The 24,752-nt window shown below is 38.9% G+C and overlaps 1 protein-coding gene across 1 annotated transcript in view; it reads left to right on the top strand.

The window, feature by feature from the left end:
• Positions 1–504: 504 nt before the first annotated feature.
• The window catches only part of ism1 (isthmin 1), a 46,583-nt gene continuing 22,335 nt past the window's right edge, over positions 505–24,752 (top strand). Inside the window, exons 1-2 of the mRNA XM_057849106.1 lie at positions 505–935; positions 23,110–23,334. Coding sequence (XP_057705089.1) covers positions 810–935; positions 23,110–23,334 — 351 coding nt within the window. The 5' untranslated portion in view covers positions 505–809. The remainder of the gene's footprint in view (positions 936–23,109; positions 23,335–24,752) is intronic.

The raw sequence follows: 24,752 nt of genomic DNA, 5'->3' as shown, positions 1-24,752 counted from the left end.
CCACAATTGCACAACAACTATAGTCAGAAAGAAGCTGGAACATCTTCACAACGAGAAGAAAAAAAAAGGAAAAGTGATTCTGCTTGAAGGTTTTGTCTTGACTTTGGCCAATAGGAGGATGAAGGAGTTAAAAGGGGGAGGGCACCAGCTGCGAGGCAGTGGACGGGGGTGGGCAATAGGATATAAAAGTCACTCAAGAGACCTCAAGTCAAAACGTGCCATGCCTGACCCTCTTCCTGCTGCAGGACAAGTTGGGGTGCGAGACCCCCTCTTTTTTTAGCACCACCGCCCTCCTCTTCCTCAACACGCCACCATTATGGAGGATTTTTTGAAGGGAGCGGGGCACGCGAGCGAGGACTCAAGAGGTCGAAAACATATTTAGAAACTTGTTGGATTGCATTATTATTATTGCGTGGCTAAGCCGTCACATGGTGCACGATGCGGATAAAAGTGGAAACGTTCCCGAAGTGGCATTAAGGACGAAACAAGTGTGATTTAACGGAGTTGATGCTGGAGCAGGCGATACGAACTGGATCCGAACCAAAAGATCCACACGTGTCTTTTTCCTCAAAGTGCAAACAATTAGTTCTTTATATCTGGAAAAGCCCGCGGGAAAGTGGACTTCTGACTTTTGGGGGACTGCGTCGATCTGTTTCCCCTCACTTTTTGTATTTCTGATTCCCGAAGTGGCTCCGAAGTGGTGTTGCGGCTCCTCGTCCCCGGCGGATCCGGAGATCGGAGCCTCTGCACCGGGCGGAGGCGGAGCCGCGGCGACCTCGGAGGCTCCAAAGGGCGGCCGCGTCAGGAGGATGGTGCGGCTGGCCGCAGAGCTCTTGTTGCTTCTGGGACTTCTCCTCCTCACCTTGCACATCACCGTGCTCCGGAGCAACCCGCTGCCGCCGGCCAATGTCAGCTTGAGCCTGGATCAGAGTAAGGTGAGACCGGTGACGGGCAGGGAACTGGTGGGGGCCTTTTTCACAGATGGATTTCATCTAATAGGAACGTCTGTTGACACATGCACGGAAGCGAGGCTGTCCTCAGGGTGTCCCCTAGGGATGCCGGTCAGTCAGTGAGTTTGCAGGGTCAGGGGTCACCCCCTCCCATCCGAAGGCAGACACACCTCCTGTTGTTGTCCTGGGGGGTTAAATGCTCGCCACAGGGTCTTCACTGTCATCATGCACACATCACTGTCATTTTGAGTGATGAGAATCACCTCACACACTCTGCAGTAAATTTGTGTTGCACACAATCTTTATAGAGAATATGAGAATATTAAGACATAATTTCAACCTATTTTTGGGATGATATGACCTTGCAAAATTTCAAAAGGGGACCATTTGTCAACATGTCCCCCCAGAAGAAACAATCTAATAGCTTTACTGCCTATTTAATCATTGTGACCATTTGACCATTGTGACTGGGAGATGCTGGCAGTGACTGATTACTGCCTCCAAGTCAAAATGGATTTGATGTCTATAGCGCCGTCAATGGCACTGAAATATGAACCTTAATCGTCCTCCCAGCAGCAATTATTCTCTTTATTTATTTAAAATATTTATTGTTTTTTTTTAAAAAATTATTATTATTAAAAAGATGAAGAAAAAAATATATAAGGCTCACCTACCTATAAGCCGCCACCCACCCAATTTGGCACAAAAACGGCATTTGTTCATAGATAAGCAGCCCTGGACTATAAGCCGCGGTGTCCTCACTGTATTATAGGATATTTATACCAAGATATTCACCAGTAACACTGTAAGACCAAATGAACCATTGAACAGATTAGCTGCAAAGCTTCATTACGTCAAGAAGCTTCATTGGTCACCACTGCTCCCTTGACTGAGACAGTCAACCTCTGCTGCTACCTGCTGTCAACACTGTTGTTGTCCAATATACCTCCTAGCATGCATTGCAGCACTACACAAAATTAAAATTCATGCTCTGTGCTAATTATTTCTTCAGTTACTGTTCCAGTTGTTTCATTAATAACGAGTTATGGTATTTGGTAAAACTTTATTTGACAGCGGCGCCATAGGACTGTCATTGGACAATCATAATTATGACATGACACTATCATGAGCATTAATGAATGCTTATAACAGATGACATTTGGTGTTATCCAGCAAATTATCTCACTTTTGAATGAATATAAAACATCCAAGCTGGACATAAATGGAGTTAGTGACATAATTTTCTGGAGGACACATAATGACATCTGTCATAATCAATCAATCAATCAAATTTATTTCTATAGCCCTTTACAAAAATCCAAAAAGCCCTCAAAGTGCTTAACAACAAAGACAAACATGGTTCATGATAGATAAAAGGAAGGAAAGTACTACTAGTACAGTATACTATGACATCAAGAAAAACAAAAACAACACATCATGATAAAAGTCAAAACAGCAAATAAAACAGATAAAATCCGAAAACATTAAAACGCTTAAGAAATAAAACCAGGCTATCCTAGTAAGGGGAAAAAGCGAATCCAAAAAAGACTGTCTTTAAGCGAGATTTAAGAAGGCCTTGATTGGTAATGGTGCGGATTTCAGGGGGTACGCTATTCCATAACCTGGGGGCAGCAACTGCAAAACATCGTCCCCCCCACTGTTAAAGTCTTGACCTTGGAACTTGCAAAAGAAGCTGGCTGGTTGAAAAACAGCCCTGCTAAAGTTACGGAGGGTTAACATTTCTAATAAATAAGAAGGACCCTGGTCATTAATAGAATTAAAAACACACAATAATAGTTTGAAATCAATCTCTTTTAAATAAGGTGTTACCTATTAACCCAAATAAATCAACAAATAAGTCACACTGGATTATAAGCCGCAGGATACAAAATGAAGGAAAAAAGTAGCAGTTTATAGTCCTACAATTATGGTACATAAACACACAATTGTAATTGTGTAATGCATTTAACACTACTAATAATAATGCATTTAACAATTTTATTTTATACATTATATGATTTGATAAATATTAATAATGCATAATAATAATAACAATGCATTTGTAATGATTTTTTGTTGATTATTTATCAAACAGACTGTGTTAAAGGGGCCATAATCAGAGTGTAATTCTCATTTTACTCATTTAATTTTTTTTTTTTTTTTAGCATTTTTTTTTAAATTAAAAAAAATACATCTGAAAAATAATGTTTAAATATTCTATATATTTGACACTTTTTTTCTATCATATTGTGGGTCATGTGACCTTCACACTTGTATTAGACCAAATGTTAATATTGTGGCCCTACATGACCAAAATTATGATGTCCACATATGTGAATGCCATGTCCTTGAGTTTTTTGTTGTTGTTGTTGATAATAATTAATAAACTAGTCGCTTGCCATTTAAAGGGTTAACAACAGGAGAACGTACACAGTCTCCAGTCAAAACTCCGGTCCTCACCCAGAGGTTAAGACAGGTTTGGATCAACTGGCTTTTTAGTGAGTGTCCAGCATCCTCCAGCTGGTTGCTGATGATGTTTGGCTGAAATGTTTGGCTGTTTAGCCAGCTAAACAGCCAAACATTTTTCTCATAGAATGGCAGCCTTCACCAATAAATGCTTAATTTGCAATGTGGGGAAGGAATGAAAAGCCCCAGTACGCTAATTCATGGACTGTATTGGAAATTTGCCTTGCTGTTAGTACCATTACAGCAAGTCTATGTTCAACTAGATGAGAAGACATGCAAAGCTGGGGAAATATTTCAAGAATGTGTGGAATATTTGACACACGGCCAACTGTTTGATTGGTCAGTCAGGGCTAGGTCCAGGAGGGAGCTGCACCTCTTCCCTGACTGCCACTCAACAAAATGACAAAAATCCAAACACCTTTAAAAATATAGAACAAATACTTCTAAAATTCTTGCATGTATTTTGCTGCTTGTTTATACACAGTGACAGAACTCTGCTAAGTAGGGTATACTATATATGCTGGGTATATTTTTGGCCCTTAGTCACACCCCTCAGTGAGGACATGCTCCAGTGGTCCACCATAGAGGGCAGTGATGTAATCTTTGAGTGAGGCTCGTCACAGCCTGGTAGGTGTATTGCCATTCCAAAGTGTCAGATTTAAAATGCCATTCACAGAAACACTATTGGTAGAATGTGGATCTCTGCACTTGTAGTGCCAATACAATGATGCACTATCATAGATAAAAACTGTTGTGCAAAAGTCATTAGAAATTAAATTAACACTATATATAATGATGTTTTCTTTACAAGGTCACAGATTACTAAATTGATTTGTTAGTATGGCACATTATGAGTAAGATTACATTCTACTTATGCAATTTTTATATTATTATTATTTCTTCTGAGTGTCTATTTCCACAATTGTGATAAATCCCTGTAAAACAACTTTTCACATTTTTTACCAAAAGGCAATTATTTTTTAAAGCAACATGTTTCCAATAAATCCAATTGAAAAATTTATGTACAATATTCACATTTTTGCCATATCAACAGCACGCTGTCCTTCCGCTCCTTTATTAACGACATCACCGGATCATTTTACTTCCATCTTTGTAATATTTCTCATCTTCGCCCCTCCCACACTACTGACACCACGGTCACTCTAGTCTGCAGTCTAGTCACCTCCCGGATTGACTATTGCAATTCACTGCTCTTTGGTCTCACCAATAAATCCCTCCAGAAACTGCAGTACCTCCAAAACTTAGCAGCACACTTCATCACAAGAACCCCTACCACACCACGTCACCCTAATCCTCCACCAACTCCATTGGCTGCCGTTAAATCAAAGAATCAACGACAAGATCCTCCTAATAACTTTCAAAGCTCTTCACAGTTAGCCTGGTACACCAGACTCACCGCTGTTCCAGCTATTGAGTCTGGCCACCATTCAGTGGATAAAATTTCCAGGGCGGAGCAAGCCACAGCAAACAGACAGCGAAGTGGACCAATCAGCGACGGGCGGACGTGACGTTAGTAAGGCGACGAGGGACTTGTGCGCGGAAGTAGACATATGAGGAGAGTGGAGTTTATTCAATATGGCTAGCGCGAGACAGACTGTTGTCAATGACTTGTGTCGATGTGTTTTTGATAATTTAAAACTGATTTCACCGTGGATTGGAACATATTCTCGGCTCTCCTGTTCGCTATCTGTGTTGTTGTGGAGACAACGTCCGACGCGAAAGAGTGACGTTATTCGTTAAAAATACGTCACGCAAATAAACGAATCTGATTGGACGGTTGATTTTGTGCTTGCAGACTATTCTCACAGTGTTTGAAAAATACAGGGAGAACAGTCTGGCCGTGCCAGGCAACTTCACAGTCTGGCCCCATCCTATCTATCTCCTTATTAACACTTCTCCCCGTTCCTCCTCTACCCTCCACCTTTCTTCCCCATATGCCCACCTTGTCACGTGCGGTTCTAAAGCATTTAGCAACTCTGCCCCCCAGCTCTGGAACTCTCTACACACTGATCTTTGTAGTATGACGTCGTTCCCACTTTTAAGTCCAGACTCAAAAAGTATCTGTTCCAGTGTTGTTTTCGTCAACGATGATGATAACGAAAATATTTTGTTGATGAACTATTTTCATGAAAATGACGTGACAATGACTAGCTAAAAACGCGCCTTGAGGTACTAAAACATAACGAGACGAATGCCAGTTTTCGTCTGACGAGACAATTTTCTCATGGTATGTGTAGTTAGCATGCTTCGTAGCAGTGTTTGGCCATGTCACTCATGTGACGTGCTGTGCCCCGCCCCGCCCCACACACACATACACACACTCACCGGTGTCCTCTCCAGGCTCCAGACTCGCTTGTTTTGAAACAAAAACATTTGTCTTCTTATTTTGGCTAGAGAGCATATGAATGTTGCATTAGCCTTTAAAGGTCCATATTGTGTGATCATCACACATTAAATGTAACTTGAAGTGTTAGCATAGTGTTTGCGTTAGCATTAGCATTTAGCATGGCAAGCATCATCTTAAACCTCTGATGCATGAATTATGAAATTCTTGATCAAGATTTTTCTCTGAAGTGTTTTTATTCTTCTCAGGACATTAGAATAATGTTAAATTGCTTACTTTTCAAAAATATGATTTTTTTTTTTCATTAGGTTACAGATATGTCCAATCTAGTGGACTCCATGCACCTGCACACTCAACATAAAACAATGTTTACCATCAAAAATGAATTAACTTGTGTTCTATCGTGAATATAGAAACCTTTGATCCCTTTTATGCTTTGATAAACATTTCAACAATTTTTGAGAAATTTCAACACTTTTAAACGTATAGGCACAATGTATAGGCCTGAATAAGAAAACAAAATTAAACTGTAGTTGTGACTCCTACACCTAAGCTCCAATGTCTCTCGTGGTCTGGTAGCCACTGGTCATGACTGTTGTCACTACAGTCATCATCACTGAAGGTGGTTTTTGAGTTCTCCAAAATAAGATAAAATGCATATAGTAAAGCAAACTACAGCTAAGATAAAATAGACATAGTGTGGTATGAAAAAGTATCTGAACCTTTTGGAATTTCTCACATTTCTGCTTAAAATCATCATCAAATGTGATCTGATCTTTGTCAAAATCACAGATGGAAAAAAAACAGTGCCTGCTTTAACTAAAACCACCCAAAAATTTCTATGTTTTCATATTTTAATGAGGACAGCATGCAAACAATGACAGAATGGGGAAAATAAGTAAGTGAACCCTCTGCCTAAGGAGACATAAAGAGCATTTGAAACCAATTTTTACCAAACAATTTAAGTCAGGTGTGTACCCAATCACTGATGAGTGGTTTGAAGCTGCCCTTCCCACTATAAAACACACACCTGGTAAGAATTGTCTTGATGAGAAGCATCGTTTGATGTGGATCATGGCTCAGTCAAAAGAGCTGTCCGAAGGCCTGCGATCAAGGATTGTTGATTTGTATAATGCTGGGAAAGGATACAAAACCATCTATTAAAGTCTGGATGTTGATCAATCCACAGTCACTTGTCTACAAATGGAGAGAGTTGGGCACTGTTGCTTCTCTCCCAGGGAGTGGCCGTCCACCAAAGATGACGTCAAGAGTTCAGCGCAGAATACTCAGAGAGGGAAAAAAAAAAACCTTAGAGTGTCTGATAAAGCCTTGCAGAAATCACTCGAACAGTCCAATATCTCTTTGCACACATCAGCTACATGTAAAATTATGGCCAAGAATGGTGTTCATGGGAGGACTCCACAGAGGAAGACACTGCTGTTTAAAGAAACATTGTTGCTCATTTAATGTTTGCAAAAAAGGCACTTGGACATGCCACAGAAGTTTTGGCAAAATATTTTGTGGACTGATGAAACCAAAGATGAATAGTTTGGGAGTAACACACAACGTCATGTGTGGAGGAAAAATGGAAATGGTCACCAACAGCTCATCCCCACCGTGGAGCATGGTGGAGGGAGGGTCATGACTTGGGGCTGTTTTGCTGCCTCAGGGCCTGGTCAACTTGCAATCATTAATGGAAGAATTAATTCAAAAGTTTATCAGGAGGTTTTGCAGGAAAACCTGAGGTCGTCTGTCAGACAGTTGAAGCTAATAAGAGGATTGAGGCTGCAACAAGACAATGATCCAAAACACAGAAGTAAATCAACTTCAAATTGTTGTTTCAGCAGAACAAAATACACGTTCTGGAGTGGCCAAGACAAAGTCCAGACTTGATCCCCATTGAGATGCTGTGGCATGCCTTAAAGACAGCGATTCATGGCAGACATCCCATGAATCTGACTGGACTACAGCACTTTTGTAGGAAGGAATGGGCCATGATTAGTCCTGATCGATGTGCCAGACTGATCTGCAGCTACAGGAAGCGTCTGGTTGAAATTATTGCTGCCAAAAGGGGGGGGCACAAAATAATAAATGTGATGGTTCAATTACTTATTTTTCCCCCTTCTGTCATTGTTCGCAAACTATCCTCATTAAAATATGAAAACTTATGAATATTTGGGTGGTTTTAGTTGAAGCAGACACTGTTTTTTCATCTGTGTGATTGTGAGAAAGATCAGATCACATTTGATGATTTTATGTAGAAATGTGAGAAATTCCAAAAGGTTCAGAATTTTTTTTAATACCACTGCAGTAATGCAAACTTCAGCTAATCTGCACAAAAATGTGTGTGTTAAATTAACTGTTTATAAATATGACAATTACATACCAACCTATAACCGAAACAGCCATAAAAACTGACATAATTATGTGACATGTATTCAAAAAATATAAACTGCTGGATGCATGATGTCCACTTCATTGGACACAAGGTTAATCATAATTTACTATATATTATACACAACTATTCAATAATCCAAACAGGTATTATTTTTCCCTAGATGATACTGTATATCCTAATATTTTTCTTTCACCACTGTAGCTCTTCGGGCATAGAAGTATTGAAAGGATATGCCAGTAGTAGTCGAGACAGTTGATGAGTTGTCGGCTATCGTTGATTCAGAGGATATTTACTGGCAGTTACATCAACTGACCACTGAATTGACGTCAATGAAGTATGGCAGCAGAAAGCACTCTTGAGGTTGCTATGATGCTAAACCATAGAAACCAATGCATTGAAGAGAAAGGTACGCTTCAGTCGCTGTGCACTTCAGTCAGAGGCGTAAGGGTCCCCAGGCAACAAGCAACATGGGGCCCTTGGAGCGTGTGCAAGTAAGGGGGACAGTTGGACTTGGAGCAATAGCATATTTAATAAAAGTATAATAAAGCCTTGGTCTCGTAGAGCGCTTTTTAGGATACTGATAGTGCCCGGCTTCTACTACATTAGGACAGAAAACTACAGTAACATAGTACACTCACCGCTGTCTTGCTTCCTTTTCTCCTATTCTGCTTTTTTTCCTTTCTTTTGTTGCTTCCAGAAAGATAACTTCTCTTCATTTTGGATGTACGCCAATTTTAAAAAAGCCAAACCGCCGCTCACTCTCACTCTGAGTCACGTGGCGGGGGGGGGGTGTAGAGCGAGTGAAGGGGCCCCTTCAGGGAACTCAGACGCAAGACTTTCACTGGCAATGTCGCACTTGTCGCTGTGACAGTGCAGTAAAGCTGCGTTTGCTAAATTTGTTGGCCCTCTGGGGGCCCCTGCTGGCTGGTGCCCCAGGCAATCGCCTGGTTTGCCTAATGGAACGCGACGCCTCTGACATCAGTGACCACTATGTACCAGAGGGTTAAACTCTTTAAACTTGAATTTTACAGAGGAAAACATTTTGAGTAAGTGTCAATTAAAACTAGACGAAACTTTTCTGAGTTTTCGTCATATGCGGAGATTAACCCTTTAACACCTGGGCCTATTTTGTCCAAATTTGCATGTATTTGATGTTGTTTTTGTATTTCATAGAAAAAAATGTTCACAATGGCCTGGTTGGGTCGTTCAGGACACCACAGCCTTCATGTACAAACTGTTGTTTTCTTCACTGTCCAATTATAATCAACATTTTGGACCCAAAAAAAATTGTAATATTGATGTCCCAGTGACAGCCAAACATGCTCAACGAAATGTTTTGAAGCTTGATAATGTTTATTCAACTTGTTAGGATAAACATTCAACGGAAAAAAATTAGACTGAATAGTTTTATATTTGATAATTCAACAGAAACAGCAGGTATGGTCTTCGGCGTTTTTGTTCTTTCTATGGCCAAAAGAGGTTGTCCACAGTAGACCAACAGTGTAAAATAGTGAGGAAAAAAAATATAATCATCTAACACAAAAACAGTTTGGAGGATATCTCTATGTGAGGTTATACAAATATATATACATATTGAAAAGATTGAGAGTGGGAAAAAAATCAAATATAACATGGAAAAATAGTCTTTTGAAAAATATTGACAGTAAACTATTTCAGTTCAATTTTTTCAGGCATGCCACTCAGTTTCCCCTTGAAAAGGACACATTACATCACACAGCCCACTCTTCTGCCATTTGGGCACTGTTGTCACTTCTCACTCGCCGACTCATCCAAAGAAAACAACGACAAATCTGGCCCATTCTCTTCGTCAAGTTGATTAAATAATGCATTAGCTTGTGCTACATTTAGTTTTTGATTCATTCCGCACGTTTGAAAATCGCTCGCTCAATCCAACTGGCCGTCGCCCGCTACCTCGCGTCCCTCACCTTAGGTGGTGCCTCGCTCGGCAATTCATCAAAAATATTCACTTTCGTCTGTCCTTCGTGACCTCACAATGCTTCCTGGGATGTGTAGTTTTTCGTGGTGCTTACGGTTAGGAAAAAGGTTAAGAAATTATGGAAATATGGATATAAACACATTGTCTATGCAGTGTTTTAATTTGTATTTATGAGGGCTATAATACTATAAAACTCAAATGACATTTTCTCCCATTTTACTTGGTCTATTGACTTCAAGTAAAAACAGGCGTGGACCTCAACTTACGCACTTTCATATGAGACCATCCAGTGGCAAGTGGGTGACGTAATTACAGCGTGACGAGGCTTCAAAGATGATATGCGTAAAAATGTCGCCGCCGACACGTCCAGTGTTAAAGGGTTAAGGGGGGGCCGAAGGGTGGCATTTCCTATATATGAATTTAAAATTAAGACTTTGCCGGTAAAATGTTGTCTATATAAGTTTTAAGCAATAAAACAAACAACAAAAATGATGTAAATAAACAAAAAATATTTTTATAATGAGTCTATTATTTTTTTTCAAACACAATATGTGACTCACACCTTAGAGACTGCCATTTGTTTTGCTAAGCTAAAACCACCTGAGGACAGATTCCTGGCTGGAATATTTAGTCAAAATGGATGCAGCGTCTACTTTTATACTAGGTAAGACAGAAAAATGTGCACGCTCACACACACGCACACACACACAGCTGGAATGCCAGTTTGTACGAGCATGGGTTAAGCTACTATCCGAGCATATATCTTGTAAGTTAATTTAATTGGTAAAACTGCATTTCTGGGTCATCAACATGTTTTGCCCCCACTGCACAAATGTCAAACTCCGCCTTTGGTTTTCGTTGCCTAAAACTAGTAGAAGACAAACACATTTTGTAATGACTAAAATATGACTATGTCTAATAAGTATTTCCATCCAAAAGTCTAGGCCGAAAATTAAAAGGGCTGCGAAAAACAGCACTGATCTGTTCAAATGATCATATCCAGCTTGACCTCTGTTCTGTTTTGTGTTACAACTTCTGAACTTTCTGTTACTTTAATTCTGCTTTTGATCTGTGTGCGTGCCAATTTTAATTTGAGTTTCTTATATAGCGAGCTTGAGCGTTTTGAAAGGCGCTTTGAAATAAAATGTTTGATTATTGTTTTTCATATGTCAGTATCACTAAAACCTTTGAAAGCTTTATATGTCCCATGTGTTCATATTTTTAACAGACATTCTTATTTTATTCATTATTAGCATGAATGCATTTTCCAATTTCTGTTATAATTAAACATATCCTGTGTCAAACTGACCCAAGAACACTGTTTCTGTACTTAAGAAACATATTTAAACAGAAACGTTAAAGATCCCATTTCATTAACAATTTCAAAACATCTCCCTGCTGTTTTTGGCTAAATCTCGTCAAGACTCTCACAAGTCTTGGTCAAATCTCACGCTCTTGTGAGTCTAAACAAAGAACAGGTATCATGCTGGCGCCAGACCTCCTATCTTAAACAAGTGTTTAGTGACATTTCAAAGATGGTAATTTGGACATATCGCATTGCGCCATGATTTGTATTATACTTACATTAAGGTTTTGATTTTTTTTTTTTAGTTACTTCTATAGTAACTCATACATACGTATATAGACAAAGAATGACTCATGTGTCAGAGCAGGACCGTTTTGTTTTCCACCTACTTGAGTGCAACGTTTAGAAGCATCTGGCACACTGGGCAACTGCCTTCATTTCCTGCCAGTCTCCTGGGGGGAAAGAACCCCTGAGTTTTTCCCAATTGAAAATGGAGTCATGCCCCTTTAAGCAGCCGTCACAAAGTGAAAAAAGGGGAAGCGGGAAAAGAACAGGAGCGAGAGTAAGGGGGTGTGCAGGGAGGGTGGCTTGTGTGTGCATGTGTTCATTCATGCTTTTGAGAGTAGGGGGTGATACCCCGGGAGGCCCAGATGAATTGAGGGACTATGTGTCACTTTTGATCTCCAAATTAAAGTGCACAGCTTGTAAAGGAGAATTGTACAGGACTGTTGGCAGTGGAGTTCAAACTGAATTAAAATAACAATAATGTATTTTTCCCCAACTATAAATCACACTTTTTTTCATAATTTGGCTGGGCCTGCGACTAAGGCAACTCAGGATTTGGAGTGAAATTGAGAGTTTGTTTTGTATATCGCGATCTGAATAACTGTTAATATGTTAACAGATACCTATTTAGCAGATTGTTTTCTACTTTATTATCACTATAATTAGGGTTGTCCCGATCCGATCACGTGATTGGAAATCGGGCCTATTGCACCATTTTTCAGAGGATCTGAATCGGGTGAAAAGGATGAGGTTTTTAATTAAAATATATATATATTCATGTTTTTCTGCTTCATGCTTGTACAGCCTCTCACTCTGCCTCCTGCTGCTTTTTTTGGTCAGCAGTGCAGCTGGAGTTCGCTAGTTAAAATTAAAGATGATTGACAGGTTTGTAGCTTTGATCAGTCAAGGGAAAGCTCTGTAGCTCTATGAACAAAGCCATATATGTGCCAATCATCATTTTGTCAATCTTCGTTGTCCGGAGGCTGTTGTCGGAGCGTGAGCGTCAAAGCGTGAGTGAATTTGAATGGACTCACTCATTTGAGTTATCTGAATGTTATGGAGAGTGATTAAATTTGTGGCGTTAAAGGTGAAGCAATGAAAAATGTGGGTAGGCCTACATTTTGTGCCGGTGCACCTTAAGAAAAAAAGTTAGGCCCATCAGTGCAACCAATGCTGAAAATAAGTGTGGAGCCTTGGCGATATATATCGCAGTGTTATCTTCTTCAGGCCTGATGTATATATATACAGTACTGTATATTTTTATTATATTATGTATATACAGGATATATTGTATGTATATATTTTCCCCAAGTGGAAGCTTTCACGATCCTAATAAATTAAAAAATTAAAAATATATATATACACTACTGTGCAAAAGTTTTAGGCAGGTGTCCTGCCTAAAACTTTTGCACAGTACTGTATATATATACAGTGCCTTGCAAAAGTATTTGGCCCCCTTGAACCTTGCAACCTTTCGCCACATTTCAGGCTTCAAACATAAAGATATAAAATTTTAATTTTTTGTCAAGAATCAACAACAAGTGGGACACAATCTTGAAGTGGAACAAAATTTATTGGATAATTTAAACTTTTTTAACAAATAAAAAAACTGAAAAGTGGGGCGTGCAATATTATTCGGCCCCCTTGCATTAATACTTTGTAGCGCCACCTTTTGCTCCAATTACAGCTGCAAGTCGCTTGTGGTATGTTTCTATCAGTTTTGCACATCGAGAGACTGACATTCTTGCCCATTCTTCCTTGCATAACAGCTCGAGCTCAGTGAGGTTGGATGGAGAGTGTTTGTGAACAGCAGTCTTCAGCTCTTTCCACAGATTCTCGATTGGATTCAGGTCTGGACTTTGACTTGGCCATTCTAACACCTGGATACGTTTATTTTTGAACCATTCCATTGTAGATTTGGCTTTATGTTTTGGATCATTGTCCTGTTGGAAGATAAATCTCTGTCCCAGTCTCAGGTCTTGTCCAGATACCAACAGGTTTTCTTCCAGAATGTTCCTGTATTTGGCTGCATCCATCTTCCCGTCAATTTTAACCATCTTCCCTGTCCCTGCTGAAGAAAAGCAGGCCCAAACCATGATGCTACTACCACCATGTTTGACAGTGGGGATGGTGTGTTCAGGGTGGTGAGCTGTGTTGCTTTTATGCCAAACATATCGTTTTGCATTGTGGCCAAAAAGTTCAATTTTGGTTTCATCTGACCAGAGCACCTTCTTCCACATGTTTGGTGTGTCTCCCAGGTGGCTTGTGGCAAACTTTAAACGAGACTTTTTATGGATATCTTTGAGAAATGGCTTTCTTCTTGCCACTCTTCCATAAAGGCCAGATTTGTGCAGTGTACGACTGATTGTTGTCCTGTGGCCTTGCAAAAGTATTCGGCCCCCTTGAATCTTGCAACCTTTCGCCACATTTCAGGCTTCAAACATAAAGATATGAAATTTAATTTTTTTTGTCAAGAATCAACAACAAGTGGGACACAATCGTGAAGTGGAACAACATTTATTGGATAATTTAAACTTTTTTAACAAATAAAAAACTGAAAAGTGGGGCGTGCAATATTATTCGGCCCCTTTACTTTCAGTGCAGCAAACTCACTCCAGAAGTTCAGTGAGGATCTCTGAATGATCCAATGTTGTCCTAAATGACCGATGATGATAAATAGAATCCACCGGTGTGTAATCAAGTCTCCGTATAAATGCACCTGGTCTGTGATTGTCTCAGGGTTCTGTTTAAAGTGCAGAGAGCATTATGAAAACCAAGGAACACACCAGGCAGGTCCGAGATACTGTTGTGGAGAAATTTAAAGCCGGATTTGGATACAAAAAGATTTCCCAAGCTTTAAACATCTCAAGGAGCACTGTGCAAGCCATCATATTGAAATGGAAGGAGCATCAGACCACTGCAAATCTACCAAGACCCGGCCGCCCTTCCAAACTTTCTTCTCAAACAAGGAGAAAACTGATCAGAGATGCAGCCAAGAGGCCCATGATCACTCTGGATGAACTGCAGAGATCTACAGCTGAGGTGGGAGAGTCTGTCCACAGGACAACAATCAGTCGTACACTGCACAAATCTGGCCTTTATGGAAGAGTGGCAAGAAGAAAGCCATTTCTCAAAGATATCCATAAAAAGTCTCGTTTAAATTTTGCCACAAGCCACCTGGGAGACACACCAAACATGTGGAAGAAGGTGCTCTGGTCAGATGAAACCAAAATTGAACTTTTTGGCCACAATGCAAAACGATATGTTTGGCGTAAAAGCAACACAGCTCATCACCCTGAACACACCATCCCCACTGTCAAACATGGTGGTGGCAGCATCATGGTTTGGGCCTGCTTTTCTTCAGCAGGGACAGGGAAGATGGTTAAAATTGACGGGAAGATGGATGCAGCCAAATACAGGAACATTCTGGAAGAAAACCTGTTTGTATCTGCACAAGACCTGAGACTGGGACGGAGATTTATCTTCCAACAGGACAATGATCCAAAACATAAAGCCAAATCTACAATGGAATGGTTAAAAAATAAACGTATCCAGGTGTTAGAATGGCCAAGTCAAAGTCCAGACCTGAATCCAATCGAGAATCTGTGGAAAGAGCTGAAGACTGCTGTTCACAAACACTCTCCATCCAACCTCACTGAGCTCGAGCTGTTTTGCAAGGAAGAATGGGCAAGAATGTCAGTCTCTCGATGTGCAAAACTGATAGAAACATACCCCAAGCGACTTGCAGCTGTAATTGGAGCAAAAGGTGGCGCTACAAAGTATTAACGCAAGGGGGCCGAATAATATTGCACGCCCCACTTTTCAGTTTTTTATTTGTTAAAAAAGTTTAAACTATCCAATAAATTTTGTTCCACTTCACGATTGTGTCCCACTTGTTGTTGATTCTTGACAAAAAATTAAAATTTGATATCTTTATGTTTGAAGCCTGAAATGTGGCGAAAGGTTGCAAGGTTCAAGGGGGCCAAATACTTTTGCAAGGCACTGTATATACTCCACAAAACTCCTGGAAAAAGAGTAGTACTGTAAAAAGTACAGTACTCCTGTTCAAATAAAAACAAAGAACGTTTTTTTCCCGGTATGGGCTCGGGACTCTGTATCGGCAGATTATTTATTTATTTATTTATTTATTTTCCCTTCAGGCATGACAAATCCAAACAAACATACAGCATTTATATGTGTTTACAATTAATTCAACCCGAAAAGAAAAGGGCTGACGGGAGAAGCCGAAGCTTATTGAAACCCGTCCCCAGTATACCATATAGGACGCAGAAAATATCGAATATCAATTTTTGGCGTTCAGATTTCGTCGTGATTACATGTTTTTTTTTGTGTTTTTTTTTCATCATCAAAATCAGGTGACTCGGACTCTGACTCGGGTGCAAAAATATGTGATCGAGACATCCTGAATTATAATGTATAACACATCTTTTGTCTTGGTTTTTACGTTGTATTGATTTAAATGTGATTTTTATGATCTTCATGTGATGTAAAGCACTTTGAATTGCCTTTTGTTGAATTGTGCTATATAAATAAATTTGCCTTGCCTTGCCTTGCCTTGCCTTGTGCTTCGTCTCTGAATAAAACGACCTCCCCAAAATGCGACTTATACAGTGATCCCTTGTTTTTCGCGGTTAACGGGAATCGCCCCGTTCCTCCCCAGCAAAAATAAAAAATCCGCGAATTAGAGGCGGAGCTTATTTACAGAATTTTTTTTGTTGTTTTTTTTTTGCGGTGCGCTCAATGCTTTTATTCAGATTTAACAGCTTTAGAAAGAAATGTCTTAATTCCAAAGTATAATTTAAAAAACTTAACAAAAACAAACAAATCTTTGTATATTTTTATAAATGATTTTTTAAGCACTGCAAATGTAATAATAATATAAATGAGCTATATACAGTATAAATGAAAACACTGATTTGTACATGTATATATACATTTAACTTAACATTTATAAATAAAATACTGTATTTTTTCATTATTTTTAATTGGAAAAAAAAAAATCCACAATGGACTGAGAGCACGAAGTTTGAAGCGCAAAGTACCAAGGGATCACTGTACTCTGGTGTAAATTATGTATGATTTTTGTCTCTTTATTGTCCATTTTATAGCTGGTGCGACTTATACTCAGGTGTGACTAATAGTCTGAAAAATACAGTAACAATAACATGCTTAAGACTCTGAACTATATTAAAGACAAATGAGGAAGCAGCAGATTTCCCCCCGTCAATTTCCACCAAAGCTCTTATGGAAAAGACAGGTGCTCATTTTGATACGTCAGGAAGTGATGGAAGTTACACAACGGAGTAATTCCTTTCTCATGACTAATTCTCTCATATATTCCAACTGTGGGTTTTTGGAAATTCATTTTAGTGAAATACTCAATGTGTCTGTAATTTGTGTTAAAAAAATAATAATATGGTTGGCTCTTCACACACCTTGTGCTAGTGAATTAAAGCTACTTTAGTTCTTTGAGGCCTTATCAGTAATTTATATCACACAAAAAAAATAATTATGAATGATTTCAAGCATACGATATACAAAGGTAATCCATGACAATCTATATCCTTCCTTTAGGCATTGAAAATATTGAATACTTTTGAAGAGCACTATTAACAAATGGTCAGGAAAATAGCTCCAGTCAGAGCATGCTGACACTGCTTGGCTGGTGTAGCGTTACGTTATAGATGTACTAAATATTGGGTTTACTTCAATTTTTTACAACTGGCTTCATGGCAACAACTGGCAGCAAAAGCCGAGCAAAATAGTTGACACGAGCCACGTATGGTATTACAGTATTAAAAGCTGAACAGTGATATAACACGACCATCACAATGGGAAGTAGGGGAACACTTCAACTGAAATGAGATCATCTAAATTGGAGTGGGGATTAGATCATCCGTATGCTCAGAGTGATGACAACATAATATCCTTCTAAATTACTCAGCATAAAGGAAGATTTACAACGCAAACATATTTGTTGGCATTTAAAGATGCAATTGTTATGCACTGTATTATTTTGATTAGCCAGCAGCATTTGCAGACAAAGCAGTCTTCTCATGAGCCGATAAGTGGAGAAGAATATATAATTCAAAAAAGGTTTGAAAGAGAGAACATTTTATTATAGACACTATTAGGGGTTCACTGACATTATATTTTGCTTAAATGATTATCTCTTATGTTTGGCAAACATTTAGTAGCATTTTATTGAAATAGTAGGATTTACAAAAGATTAGAAAGATTCATTTTAGATTCATGGAGTTACTGTGAGGATGGAAATGGTGATGAAAAAAATATTCAAGGCTTTTGAATCTGGAATCATTTCTTTTAGTATTGACATTAGTAAATATTTGACAACAAAAAGTGCAGAGAAACTAGTTGTAATTTACTATGTAAAGGAGCTTTTATAGTTTTCATTGCCACCAAAACATCTAGCGCTTGAAGTAAATACACAGTGCACATAGCACAAGACAGCTGAGAGGTGCAACAATTAATCGAATAATGGACAACTAATCGATTAGCAACTTAATTGACAATTAGTTTGATAACCAATTATCCGTTTTATCCTTCTTCACCTTAAACTTGTCTAAATTCTTGAAATTATAAAATATGTACAACCTTTCAGTTGTACATATCAGATTTCTTCATTTTTGTAAAAAAAAATTCGATAACATTTGCACATTCTTGTCATCTTACAGTCTAAAATAGCTTCTTAATAAGGCTAACAACTAATCAATTAAACTGATTCATAAATTAGTTGCTAAGTAATTTGATAACCGATTTTTGCCGGCAGCTATGAGCAGTCCCGTTTGGGTCCTTGTTTATGTATAATGTGAGGGTCCGCGCGCGCCAGTGATTAGAACAAAAGAGAGAGTTTTAAGCTACACTCAGGCTGGGTCTCTGAATCAACAATATTTCGAAGTATTGAGAGTTAGATTTAGGGTTTGGCATCCTTTGAAATCGAACGATTCCGATTCCAATTCCATGTTTCGATTCCGGTTCTGAACGATTCTCAATTCCGATTCTTTTAAGAGGTAGGGTAAAAAAAAAATGTTTTAGTTTATATTAATGTCTTTACTTCTGAATGATTTTTTAAATTATAGGAATTCAAAATTAATTATTATTCATCATTATTATTATTATTTTAATTTTTTATTAATAATACAATTAATATGAAATTTATGAATTATATGAAATTCTCACAGGGCTATTTTTACCTTGTATATAAATATCAGTCCCTGAACATGAATGTGATGAAGTTTCTTTCCAGAGGAGTGCACTTTCACAAAGATTGTTTGTTTTTTTCAAAAGCTCACAGAGAAAACATTTACACATATTCTTTTGCCATACATGTACTTTAGCTGTGAGCTATGACAAAGCATTAGTACAAATTCTTCTAATGATTATGATTTGAAGATCTTTCAATACTGTTGATTTTAACGGAGGCATCTACTGCTTTAAGATGGCGGCTGCTTGCTAACACCAGCGAGTCTGTCATTTCGCATCTAGTCCTCTATGCATGTGCTAATGCTGCCGACTCTGATATTTCGCATCTAGTTCTATATACATGATATCGACCATAGCCTGATGTAATAATATGACTTCTTGTACTATTATCCATCCATCCATCCATCCATCCATCCATCCATCCATCCATCCATCCATCCATCCATCCATCCATCCATCCATCCATCCATCCATCCATCCATCCATCCATCCATCCATCCATCCATCCATCCATCCATCATCTACTGCTTAATCTGGCGTTGAATCACGGGAACAGCAGAAGACAGACGTAATTTATTGTTTTACTTACCTTTCTGACTGGTTAGGGAACCGGCGCGGCACTCGGCTATGCTACTCGGCACTTGTACTCCATGAAGCCGGAGGTGTTTAATCATACTTCGTGCAGCCACCTTTGCATGATATAGTTGTTTTGCAAATGTTGCACTGAGCTGATTGGTCTTTTTTTTCCTGTAAAGTTGAGCCAAACTTTTTAGCGCCGCCGCACCGTATCCATGGTTGTAATCAAGTTGCAGTGCACAAACAAGCGCTAGTGGCTTTTTCTTTGTGGTTTTCGACAGCAATTTTATCCCTTCGGCGGTCAGGGCATCGAAACATAGAATCAGAATTTTAAAATTTGAACGGTACCGGGACAATCGGAGTGTTAGAACCGGGTCCCATCGATGCTCGATGTTTGATGCCATGCCCTAGTTAGATTGTCTTGTGTGTTGATAGATCCAGTGTGCTTTTGTCAGAAGTGAGTAAATGAAGCCAATTGTATTGTTTGTGTTCTTTGTTGATGAGACATTACTATTAACACGGAGAGTTAAGATAGTTCACGATTATGCTAATCAGTGTTTTTAGTGTCTGTTTGTATTGTGTTTTGGAGAAGCATATTAGCACTCAAGTTATTGTTAGGTAGTAAAGTTATCTCATTTCTTTTTATTAAGAAACCACAAACAAACCCATTCTTATAACAGCTTTTAGAGTCTCCTTTCAAAACAAACTCCCATTCAAACTGTAAATTGGCATAAAAGAGAGAGTGCTTTGAAATTGGATTTGGATTGTATTTATGAACAACTGTTTCATAAAGTTGATTCATTACAGTCTGCCTCCTCCCTATTTGATTCTGCTGTTTAGTTTGTATTAAAGAAAATAAATGAGGTACTAACACAGTATATATCAGCACTTTGCCCACAGGAAAAAAAAATGTCAATCAGCAGCAGTTTTTTTTTTTGTTTGAATGAACAGGACTTTTGTCTGATTTATGTACTGAGAAATTCGTTTGATGTTTTATAATCAGAACCTTTATTAAAAACTTTAACAAATTTTATGTACAGTGCCTAGCAAAAGTATTCGGCCCCCTTGAATCTTGCAACCTTTCGCCACATTTCAGGCTTCAAACATAAAGATATGAAATTTAATTTTTTTGTCAAGAATCAACAACAAGTGGGACACAATCGTGAAGTGGAACAACATTTATTGGATAATTTAAACTTTTTTAACAAATAAAAAACTGAAAAGTGGGGCGTGCAATATTATTCGGCCCCTTTACTTTCAGTGCAGCAAACTCACTCCAGAAGTTCAGTGAGGATCTCTGAATGATCCACTGTTGTCCTAAATGACCGATGATGATAAATAGAATCCACCTGTGTGTAATCAAGTCTCCGTATAAATGAACCTGCTCTGTGATAGTCACAGGGTTCTGTTTAAAGTGCAGAGAGCATTATGAAAACCAAGGAACACACCAGGCAGGTCCGAGATACTGTTGTGGAGAAGTTTAAAGCCGGATTTGGATACAAAATGATTTCCCAAGCTTTAAACATCTCAAGGAGCACTGTGCAAGCCATCATATAGAAATGGAAGGAGCATCAGACCACTGCAAATCTACCAAGACCCGGCCGTCCTTCCAAACTTTCTTTTCAAACAAGGAGAAAACTGATCAGAGATGCAGCCAAGAGGCCCATGATCACTCTGGATGAACTGCAGAGTTCTACAGCTGAGGTGGGAGAGTCTGTCCATAGGACAACAATCAGTCATACACTGCACAAATCTGGCCTTTATGGAAGAGTGGCAAGAAGAAAGCCATTTCTCAAAGATATCCATAAAAAGTCTCGTTTAAAGTTTGCCACAAGCCACCTGGGAGACACACCAAACATGTGGAAGAAGGTGCTCTGGTCAGATGAAACCAAAATTGAACTTTTTGGCCACAATGCAAAACGATATGTTTGGCGTAAAAGCAACACAGCTCATCACCCTGAACACACCATCCCCACTGTCAAACATGGTGGTGGCAGCATCATGGTTTGGGCCTGCTTTTCTTCAGCAGGGACAGGGAAGATGGTTAAAATTGACGGGAAGATGGATTCAGCCAAATACAGGAACATTCTGGAAGAAAACCTGTTGGTATCTGCACAAGACCTGAGACTGGGACGGAGATTTATCTTCCAACAGGACAATGATCCAAAACATAAAGCCAAATCTACAATGGAATGGTTCAAAAATAAACGTATCCAGGTGTTAGAATGGCCAAGTCAAAGTCCAGACCTGAATCCAATCGAGAATCTGTGGAAAGAGCTGAAGACTGCTGTTCACAAACACTCTCCATCCAACCTTACTGAGCTCGAGCTGTTTTGCAAGGAAGAGTGGGCAAGAATGTCAGTCTCTCGATGTGCAAAACTGATAGAAACATACCCCAAGCGACTTGCAGCTGTAATTGGAGCAAAAGGTGGCGCTACAAAGTATTAAGGCAAGGGGGCCGAATAATATTGCACGCCCCACTTTTCAGTTTTTTATTTGTTAAAAAAGTTTAAATTATCCAATAAATTTTGTTCCACTTCACGATTGTGTCCCACTTGTTGTTGATTCTTGACAAAAAATTAAAAGTTTATATCTTTATGTTTGAAGCCTGAAATGTGGCGAAAGGTTGCAAGGTTCAAGGGGGCCGAATACTTTTGCAAGGCACTGTATTTAAAACAGTATAGTTGTAGACTACAATTAAGTCAGGAAGCTGTCGTAAAATATTATTTTTTAAGGATATTGTCATCCATTTTGTCTTCATTGTTTCTTATAACATACCTAAAACAACTTTAAGATAAATTGTGAAGGCAACTGAAAAAAAGTGATGTATCCGATTAATCGTTTAATTAACCATCCGATTAATCAATTATAAAAATAATCGTTTGTTGCAGCCCCATATTTGAGTTATTGGACAAAGAAATATTAACCACAAAAAGTCAGTCAGACATTAGCCCTTTTTGTTTTGGGTGATTTTTCCTCAATATATTCTACCGCCCTATAAATGCCAACTTTGTAGAGCTCTCTGGACAGTTAAGAAGTAATACTTCAGGTGCATGTATTTGTGTCAATTTCACAAAAACACCACATTTTGGCCCCATGAAACCCTAAGTAATCATTTTGCAATGTTTGCTTTGGGTTGTCTGTCCTGCAGTGGAAAACCATTAGCTTCACAGAAGCATCGGAGTGTGCTATATACAGTATGTGTGCAGTGCATATTACTAAGTTAAAATATGAGCATTCCCTGTCAGTTTAAAACAGGATGACCATTCGGTCCAACAGACACTGAAAGCAGTTGTTTGACAGATTATGTTTTGTCTAAAGACAGACTACATTTTCTGGCCCAGCTATTTGGAGCTCAAGATTTATGGCAGAGGTAATGTCCACATGAATGTCTTGTCAACATGGGAGATCATCCTAATATTGTTGGATGTGCAGCTGCCAAGTCGCATACTCTGAGGTTATTTTTCTCATTCACACCTGACATTTAATGGATAGTAAAACTGTCTTGTATCAGGGCTTCACTACCCAACAATAACATATTTCCTCTCTCCCCTTTGGCAGAACATCATCCACACAAAAAGCAGCTCATTGGGCCAACTGGCTCCCGACGGATCCTGGCGCTCTGGTGCAGAGCGTCGCTTTGCCCACTGGTCCTCAGCCTTGCCGTGGGCGCAAGGCACTGGCAGTAACATCCACCAAGATGGCCCTGGCGCGTTTCTTCTCGATCTGCAGAATTTCCCCGACCTCTCCAAAGCCGACATCAATGGGCAGAATCCCAACATACAGGTGATCATGTGTGTCTGTCAGTGGCATCCCTAGATCTAATGCAATACTGGGGCACAGCGGGGCACTGGCGAGCAAGCATTTATATTTATTATTTATTTTTTTTAAGCACTTATCTATCATTAAAAGTCAGAAATGGTTATTTGAACTGTATATAATCAAACCAAATACGTTTCTGTAAAAAAGGGATGTTTTCAATATTCTTCTATCAATTTTCAAAATCAAAATTGGGACATCCCTTGTTGATAGTCAATTTACCTCTGCTCCTCAACTTCTACTGCTCTACTTTGTCTGGACAGAAATGGCGATATATCACCGTAACTGTTATGCAAATAATCAGTGTTTCTCAACTGGCAGGTTGTGACTTAAAAGTGGTTTATGTTGCCTAGGTGGGTTACCTAGCTTACCTCTCTCATTCCTCCTCGCTGATTCATCCTTGCTGTGAGCAAATAACTTTCTAATATCCATTCGCAAGAGTAATGCTGTTTGAGTCAAATAGAAATAAAAAATAATACATCATGTTACAGATTACTATGACCGCAGTAACAAATAAAATGCTTGTAAAACAGCTGGAAATTATGATGAGCACACATACAAAATTGTTAGAATTTGCCAAAGATAGGCAATGAATTCATACAGATTGATTCTATTCATTTTCAGTAATGTAAACAAATAGCAATAAATAGCATCAGTATTGATACGGTTCAAATACAACATATCATATTAACACAATATTAGATAAGGTTCTTAAGAGCATCTCACTCAAATTGCTTTTAATTGTCATATAGCCAGTTAGCTAAAAGACCGGAGGTAATCTGCTACTTCAAATTGGGACCAGAGTAGTTTACTGCAGTTACGTACGAGTAAAGTGGAACCATTTAAATTCACAATTCATTAGAATAGGTGACCAAACAAACATCGACACAGAGTTAAAAACGAACAACTATGATGGGCAGTTTATCTGACACTAACCTGTAAGGCAGGTGGGAAGATGTAATTTTCACTGTCGGCTGTATGATTAACACACGCACCGTATTCTTGATGCTGCATCCACATGTTGTTGGCGTAATCGAAAAAAATGAATCTTTAGGGGTGTGCCATCTAAGGCGACGAACAATTCGATTAGATTATGATTGAGGGTCTTCACGATATTAACGATGATCACGATTTTCGATGCATCATTCCCCCCTACCTTTCAGGATTTCTTTTTTCTTACTTTGTGGCTGCATCATACTTTTAAGCAAGGTATATTTGCCGGTATTCATTAATTCAAGCAGTCAAACAAAATTATGTCCGTGACGTTTTACACTGCTGGCCAAAAGTATTGGCACCCCTGTCAGATAATACTCGATTTCTCCCAGAAAATGATTGCAATTACAAATGCTTTGGTAGTAATATCTTCATTCATTTTGCGTGCAACG

Source organism: Corythoichthys intestinalis, chromosome 10, assembly GCF_030265065.1.
Source record: "Corythoichthys intestinalis isolate RoL2023-P3 chromosome 10, ASM3026506v1, whole genome shotgun sequence".
Classification (NCBI taxonomy): domain Eukaryota; kingdom Metazoa; phylum Chordata; class Actinopteri; order Syngnathiformes; family Syngnathidae; genus Corythoichthys; species Corythoichthys intestinalis.
Note: the sequence above shows the minus strand (reverse complement) of the source record. Positions and strands in the feature narration are given on the sequence as shown.